This window comes from Dioscorea cayenensis, chromosome 13 (assembly GCF_009730915.1).
Source record: "Dioscorea cayenensis subsp. rotundata cultivar TDr96_F1 chromosome 13, TDr96_F1_v2_PseudoChromosome.rev07_lg8_w22 25.fasta, whole genome shotgun sequence".
NCBI classification, from domain to species: domain Eukaryota; kingdom Viridiplantae; phylum Streptophyta; class Magnoliopsida; order Dioscoreales; family Dioscoreaceae; genus Dioscorea; species Dioscorea cayenensis.
In genome coordinates, this window is record NC_052483.1 from 2633988 (window position 1) to 2642481 (window position 8494).

General features: G+C 39.0%; 1 protein-coding gene across 2 annotated transcripts; it reads left to right on the top strand.

Moving 5' to 3' along the window:
- The first annotated feature begins 34 nt into the window (after positions 1 to 34).
- On the top strand, positions 35 to 7210 carry LOC120274695 (ruvB-like 2). Of its 2 annotated transcripts, none has more exons than XR_005540961.1 (4): positions 35 to 711; positions 2060 to 3480; positions 3589 to 3774; positions 4271 to 4481. XR_005540961.1 is itself a non-coding variant. In XM_039281223.1 (4 exons), the coding sequence occupies exons 3-4, from the start codon at positions 4485 to 4487 to the stop codon at positions 6993 to 6995; spliced, it is 1392 nt and encodes a 463-aa protein (XP_039137157.1). In that variant the 5' UTR covers positions 3106 to 3480; positions 3589 to 3774; positions 4271 to 4484; the 3' UTR covers positions 6996 to 7210. The 2 variants fall into 2 exon arrangements, 1 of the variants encoding a protein (XP_039137157.1); XM_039281223.1 differs by lacking the exon at positions 35 to 711 and adding an exon at positions 6362 to 7210 and having other exon boundaries at positions 3106 to 3480; positions 4271 to 5242.
- The last annotated feature ends 1284 nt before the right edge of the window (positions 7211 to 8494 follow it).

Consider the following 8494-nt stretch of genomic DNA (forward strand, 5'->3'; position numbering starts at 1 on the left):
TTTCTCCTAAATTTCCCAAAAATCAAAGCCCAACCTCTCCTTCACTTCCCTCAATGCCCTCCAATGGCGGCCTCCTCCCCAAACTCCGGCCTCGCCGGCGATCCAAGAAGCCGGCCACCACCGTCGCCGATGAAACTCCTCCCTCCCCGCCGGTCTACATGCGCACTACCATCTCCTCCATCTCCAATCTCCTCCGCTACTCCCCCTGGTCCTCAGCTCAGTCCCAACTCCACCTCCTCCCCATCCGCTGGGACTCCTTCACCATCAACCAAGTCCTCAAGACCCACCCTCCCATGGAGAAATCCTGGCTTTTCTTCAATTGGGCCTCAAAGCTCCCTTCTTTCAAGCACGATCACTTCACGTACACCACTATGCTCGATATCTTTGGCGAGGCTGGCAGAATCCAGTCCATGCTTCGCGTTTTTCAGGACATGGAGGAGAAGGGAATCGCTGCTGATGCCGCCACCTACACCTCTCTGATGCATTGGATGGGGAAAGCTGGGGACTTTGATGGGGCTGTGAAGGCTTGGGAGGAGATGAGGTCCAGAGGGTGCCGCCCCACTATTGTCTCTTATACGGCGTTCATCAAGGTGCTGTTCGACCATGGGCGGCCGAGGGAGGCGGCTAGGGTTTATAAGGAGATGCTGGAGGTTGGGTTGACTCCCAATTGCCAAACTTATACGGTGCTGATGGAGTATCTAGCCGGAGAAGGTGAAAATATCCTCCTTGTTCTAGTGCTTAGTATTTTAATTGATCAGTATTGCCCTTTTATTAAATAGAGTATCTTTGTTCCAATTGCATAGAATTGTTGTTGTTGGTGTTGGCACACTTGCGGATTGATATCATTTGTAGATACTAACTTCATTAATGTTGCCTTGCATTTCATAGATTTAGATGCAAAACTAATACCTTTAGCATGTTAGCGAGGAAAAGTATAGAAGCGGTGCTTCAAGATGAAAGTCGGAGATTTGTAGAACACATATTTTAGGCATAGTAATTGTTGCTGATTTTGATTAGTTAGTGTTTGCCATTAAATTGTAGTGGTTTTGTATTTGATGTCATCACCTTTTAACTCTAATACTATTGAGAAAGGTCTCATCTTTAGCTTTAAAGGGTTTCAAAGGGTGAAGTTAAACATATAAGTTGAAGGACAAAAGAAGATTTTGGCAATTGACAAGAGCTGGGAAGATAATTGAGACTAATTTAGAGTATAAAAAAATGCTAAAGAAAGTTATAAAAAAAGTGATTTGACCTTGTAATATTTGGGATGTATGCTATAATTTTCTATAATCCTAGGGTATGACTTGATCTCTGAACATTGCATTTCATTCATTTCTACAGATAAACTGAAATCCCATGGTCTGAAAATCTCTCATTATCAGATGTGAACATTGGTGAGTATTCAAAGCCAAGTTTCAGTTTTTTGGCATGGTTCTGGAATGTTTCACAGAAAACACTTTAGTAGTACCTCCAATAATTTCAGTGAAGTGTATGTATCATCATCACTTCATTTATGTAGAAAATGGATCCACGGTGTGCCAGTATTAGAACAATTGTCGTGATTCCCTGGCTAAAGTATAATACATTCATAGTTAACTGTTAACTGTTAGCAGCTTTATTTAGGTTGACTTTTTCTTTTTTATCAGAACTCCTGTTGGCTTGTTGATTTTTGAAAAAGGTATTATGAGCCAAACTTTCTCGCTCCATGTAATTTTCTGGGGAGCACTTTTCATGCAGATGCTCACAGATCTTTCCCGATCTTGAGGGTTTTTTTTTTCTTTCTTTTTCTTCCTCATATTGGACAGATCAAATTGGAATTGTGTTCATCTTATGTTATAAAACAAGGGCAGTGCCTTTGCATTTTGCATTCGTATTCTCAGGTTATCACTTGTTTCATTTTGCTTATTTTATTTCTTTAGATAAGATATGGTACAATTAATCAATTATATTTCGTGCATTTGTAGGGTAATTATAGATAAGGTTATTAGCTTTTCTCCTTTCAACTCGCTAATGTTGAGACTGTAAATCAATTACAACTGTCGTGTTTGTTTGTTCTTAGGTAAATTTGATGCTGTCCTTGAGGTAATGAACAAAATGCAAGAAGTAGGAATACACCCTGACAAAGCTATGTGCAATATTCTTGTCCAAAAATGTTCTAAAGCTGGAGAAACATCAGTGATGGCTCAAATTCTGCAATTCATGAAGGAGAACTTCATTGTTCTGCGTCGTCCTGTATTTTTGGAAGCACTAGAAGCTCTTAAGATATCTGGGGAAAGTGATCACCTCCTCCGAGAAGTCAATCCCCATCTGTCTTGTGAAGGCATGGTAGAGGAAATCACAGATTCTGAATCAACTGTTACTGATATGAGTTCTGAAATCGATAGAGGAATTATCATCAATCTGTTGGCTATGCGAAATTTTGTTGCGATAGAGCATATATTAAGCGAGTCGCTTCATAGAAACCTATTACTCGATTCCAATATTATATCTGCTGTTGTTCATACCAATTATGCAACCCATAGGTCAACTGGTGCACTAACAGCATTTGAGTATTGCATAAAGATGAGGCAAATACTCGATAAATCAGCATATATCTCCCTGCTTGGTCTGTCCATTAGAAGTGGATTGTATCAGAAGGTCTTGGAGATTGTTGAAGAGATGGTTCGAGCTAATATTTGCCTGGGAACATATCTAGTGTCTCTCTTGATATACAAGCTTGGCTGTTCTGGGTTTCCATCTTTTTCCGAGAAGTTATATTATTTGTGTTCCACAGACCAGAATTCTGCTACTTGTACAGCATTAATAAGTGCCTATTTGCAAGCTGGTGAAGTTGAAAAAGGTCTTGATGTCTATTCAAGAATGAGAAATGAAGGAATGCCTGTCTCGGTTGGCACATATGCAGCACTTATTGTTGGTTTAGAGCAAGCAGGTCAGCCTCGAGATGCAGAAGTTTACCGAAAAGAAAAGAAGAGACTTGAATGGTGTTATCATTCTCGAGGAACTGCATCATTAGAAGAAATTTTGTGCAACTGTTTATTTGATGGGGGCTATTTTTTGCATATAATGGTTAGGCAACATTCAATAGTTTGAATCCTTGGAGACAGTTCTCAGTGACATTTTCAAGTAGAATCCCTTCTGCTAAAGTGTTTCTTTGTTTATATATCAGAATGTTGAAAGGTTGTGTACAGACATGAAGGGAAGTTACTTCATCCTGCGCAAACGAAATACTATAGTCAGGAGAAATGGGTGAAGATAATGACTTGGTCTCTGGTTAAATTATCTGCATGGTTCTTTCATAATGGAAGGTATTCTCTGCTTCTTGATTGTGTAAGAAGACTTGAACAGTGTACATACACGAATATAATTTCATGCGGCTGGATAGCACAGGACAAATGTTAATGCATGCTATGTAAGATTTCTTCACCTAGAAGTCATAGTGTAATCCTTCTTGTGCATCAAGTGACAAGCTTATACAATTTGGTGAGATTCTTTTCATGTCAATTATAAAAGTAACATTACATTATACTCTTTTGAAGTGAAATAAGAAATTAGTTAGATGTATAGTAATCTGCTTGTCATCTGTTGCAGGTGTCTGCAAACTGCAATTATCTCAAATTGGGGAATTGGTTATTCATTTGGAGGCCTGACTGATAATTTTGTGACACTGAGTTCATGCATTTCACTCAGAAAAGCACTTCACCTTATTTGTTGGCTGACCACAATGAACACATTCATTTACATCTATTTCTGAGAGGCGGCCGATGATCGTCCATGGTATGTTATGTAAAGTCAGCTTTTCCGAGAATTTGATTTATTTATCTCTATTTATCGAAACTGAACAGTTATAACCAATCTGATACATAATTAATAATTTAGTTTCCAACCAGTATTCCTGTGTTGAACTTGTTTAGCTGCTTTTGTTGCCAGACATTCACACAGAATTATGAAAATGCATCCTTAACTGGGACAAAATTTGGTTTTCATATAAAATTACAATTTTTTTACTTTATTTTTAATCTTTTGTTCAAATGCCTTGATGTTCTATTCATCTTAGGAAAAATATAATTATGTCAATTGTCAATACAATACTAATATATTTAGTTATTTATCAGTAAAACCTAGAAAAAATATATGTACATAAGCAAAGCTGGGACTTGTGTATAATAACACCCTACAAGCCATCCAAGTATCCAACTCAAATTTTCTTCTTTTTTTTTCCCCATTTTAAATGATTCTATTTATCATTCTAAATAATTTTTCTGGTTTACAGGGTTATATATGCATATTTCCAATGAATAAGCTTAGCGAAGCGGATCCTTCCAACAAACCCGAATCCGATAACATTCTCCTTTCTTCGCGCCTTAAACCCTTGGTTTCCATTCCTCGAAGCACAATCATATTTCCAGAGCTCCTTCGTTTCGTTTCGTTTCCATTCGTCGCCGCCGTTCTTCTCCTCCGCCGCCCGTCTCCGCCCTCCGCCGGCCATGGCGGAGATCAAGAAGCCATTGGGGAGCAATGAACGGACAAAGATTGAGCGCATCGGAGTCCACTCCCACATTCGAGGCCTTGGCCTCGACTCCTCTCTCGATGCCCATTCCGCGTCCGATGGCATGGTCGGCCAGCTCCCCGCCCGCCGCGCCGCCGGCCTCATCCTCCAGCTAGTCCGAGAGGGGCGCATCTCTGGCCGCGCTGTGCTCCTTGCTGGTCAGCCCGGCACCGGGAAGACTGCCATCGCCATGGGACTTGCCAAATCCCTCGGCCTGGAGACCCCCTTCGCTACCCTCTCCGCCTCCGAGCTCTACTCCCTCGAGTTTTCCAAGACGGAAGCCCTAACCCAAGCCTTCCGCAAAGCGATCGGTGTCCGGATCACGGAGGAGGTCGAGATCATTGAGGGCCAGGTTGTTAAGATCACCATCAATCGTCTTGCCAGCGGGGAGCGTGGCGTGGCTTGGATGACGGGGAAGCTGACACTGAAGACGACCGACATGGAGGCCGTATTCGAGCTTGGTGGGAAGATGATCGAGGCGCTGATGAAGGAGAAGGTGCAGAATGGGGATGTGGTCGCGCTTGAGAAGGCGTCAGGGAAGGTCACGAACCTTGGGAGGTCTACATGGACGACGATGAACTATGATGCTGTAGGATCACGCACGAAGTTCGTGCGGTGTCCAGAGGGGGAGCTTCTGAAGCGCAAGGAGGTGGTTCAATGTGTCACGCTTCATGAGATTGATGTTATCAATAGCAGGTACCTCTTTGTTCTGTGGTTATTGTTTGAATTTCTTGTTCTGGAGAAGTTCCCTGTGCTTTGGGTGCTATTGATTGCCAAGTGTTTGCTGATAATTTTGTTTGAAGTATTTGCTTGTTGCTTGTGGTTTTGTGATCATATTCCTTGGTTTTGGTGGTGTTGTCATTGGAAAGACTGAGATATTAGACACTAGCTGTTAGCAATCAAGGACTAGAGACATTCTAGGTACCTTATATCCTTGAAACATAGATTGGTGTAGAAAATATAGTCTTATTTTCACGATTTAAAGAGTCTGAAAACCTATCCAACTTTGGATGGCCTGTCTTAATTTTCACAAGGATTTCAACAGTTTGTGAATCCAGTTGCATTCTATTTAGTGAATACTGCCTTGACCATATGATAAGCTATCAATTTGTAGAGTAGATTCTTATCTGTGCTCAAGCTTGCAAATGGATTTTTTGTAAGATGAAAATGGTTGCCTTCCTTTATCACAAATTGCAGGGACATGAGTAAGACAATGTTTCTCTTCAGAAGTGTTTTTGAGAAAAGCCAGTTCCTTGGTCTTGTTGAATTACTTCATAGGTTTAGACTCTAGATCTTTGTCTGTTACAAAAGCCATGATTTCGTCATCTATTAAGTATTTTTCGAAGGATGGGCTTGTGAAACCTTAGGTATGAATTCTTCTGCATCATTTAGATTTGGGAGTTGCAAATAGAGCTTATCCTGTAATCTTGGGACAATATCTTTTATTGGCAATTTAATTTAATTTAATTTATTTTATTTATCTTCTTTTTTTTTTATGTAAATCAATCTATGTTGGAACAATAAAATTGTCCATCTTATACTTTTTAGTTTAGGAAGAGACCGTGCCAGTGGAGGGATCAATTTGATTAGACCCAGTGTGTAACTCAAGCAAATTGATTTAATTAAGCACATTGCATTTCCCTTCATGGAAATATACATTTAACCGGTTTACCTTCATGGAAATTCTTTATCTATCTTGGTTTATTTACTTCTTTACTGATGAACCTGCTTTATTTGCATAAGTTTGATGAATGCATTCTCTTTCTTGCTTCTGTCTCACAAATTATTTTCATTGTATTGGAATCAATTTTCCAGAACCCAAGGATTTCTGGCACTCTTTACTGGTGACACTGGTGAACTTTGTTCTGAAGTGCGTGAACAAGTTAATTCAAAGGTTACGGAGTGGTTGGTGGGAGGAAAGGCTGAATTAATCCCTGGGGTGCTCTTCATCGATGAGGCGCACATGCTGGATATTGAGTGCTTCTCCTTTCTGAATCGAGCTCTGGAGAATGAGATGGCCCCTATCCTTGTCATTGCAACAAACCATGGTATCACAAACATACGTGGCACAAACGACAGGTCCCCACACGGGATACCAGCTGATTTCCTTGACCGTCTGCTCATCATATGCACACAACCCTACACGGAGGATGAGATCTCTAAGATTCTTGATATCAGGTGCGAAGAAGAGGATGTGAAGATGTCCATCAGTGCAAAGGGTTTATTGATGAAGATCAGTGTGGAAACATCACTGAGGTATGCAATGCACTTGATCATATTAGCTGCATTAGCATGCCAGAAAAGAAAAGGAGCGCTTGTGGAACATGGGGACGTAAGTAGGGTGTACCATTTATTCATCGATGTAAAGCGATCCACGCAATATCTGACAGAGTACCAGAATGAATACATGCTAAATGAAATCAATGAAACTGAAGCTATGCAATCTTAAGCTTTGAAAGGATTGTACAAGCTTATGCTGTATGGCTTGTAAAACTTTGTAAGTAGGTTGAAGTGATTGTTTGGAGGTGAGAAAAACTGAAGAAACTTGAGAGGTTTTACACTTTTTTAGTTTGTTTTGAATGAAGCCATTTCTGAATATATGGCTATAGAAATGTATAGACATCATATACGAATGTAAAAAATCTACGATTTGAACTTGCTCAATTTACAGTTTACATTGTCCGAATTGTGATTGCCGTGTCATCGAATGCTTGTTATGTTACTCCATTCGAAAGTGTTTTGATTTACAGGTTGAATGGAATGGATTTATGAGCAAATTTTCGGTTTCTTGCTCCCTCAATTGGTGACATGTTGTAATTCATACAGGATTGGACAGTGCTGAGGATTGATTGTTATAAAATCTAATGAAGAAGAAGAGGAAGAAGATATATATTTGGGAACATGGTTTGGGTTCCACAATACATTATTAGCCATGTGAGTCTCTTCAGTGATCCAGCGAACCATAGATCCCAAGCTTGAGTTGCATCTTTCAATGTTTGCCAGATTGCCATCTTTCAAGGACCACCATTTAATTTTTTCATTAGGGGTTCACAGTATCAACACATGCATTCTGTATACACATCAATATTCATACAAATTATGTTTTTTTATTGACTAAACTTGCCAATTTATTGATAAACTTTTAAAATAGATAGTAATGTTTGTAGGTTAATTTTTTTTTGTGATAAATCACTTGAACTTTGGTTAAATATCATTTTGATCACGGAATTTTGATTTATTTCGAAATGCTCACTAAAGTTACTAATCATTTCAATTACAGGTCATCCGATAAATTAGCATATTCATTAGCTGATGTGGAGACCAAGAAAATCTAATAAGTGCATCATCAAAGAGTAATCTATGGTCTCTTATCAGCTAATGAAGATGTTAATCCATCTGATGATATGCCGATAAAATAATTAGTAATTTTTGTGAGCATATTGAAACAAATAAAATTTCCGTGTTCAAAATGATATTTGACGAAAGTTATAGTCTATTTAAATAGGATTAATCATTATAATATAATATGATTTATTTATCAGTTTACTATTTGGACTGTTTTTAATAGTAAGTTTTTTACTTCGTCCACTTATTATATGTATCCATAGGAACTTCTAATGATTAGACAAAAGATTTAAAATTGTCTAATTTTTTTTATAGTTTTTCCTTAATCTAATTATTAACACTTGAATAAAGACATCTCAACTCTTGTAAAAGCAATACGGAAATACGAAAAAACACACACATGCATGCATGCTTGCACGTGCGAAAGAGAGCGTGTGCATGCGAGCCAATTGCACGTGCATGCATGTGAGTGACCACTGATTGGTAGCACATGCAAAGAAAAAGAAAAAAAAAACAATACATATTGAGATGATAAATAAACACCATCTCTCTCCATACATGCTTTGGAATGCTGTTCAATTGCTGTAAAAAAAACAGACAAAT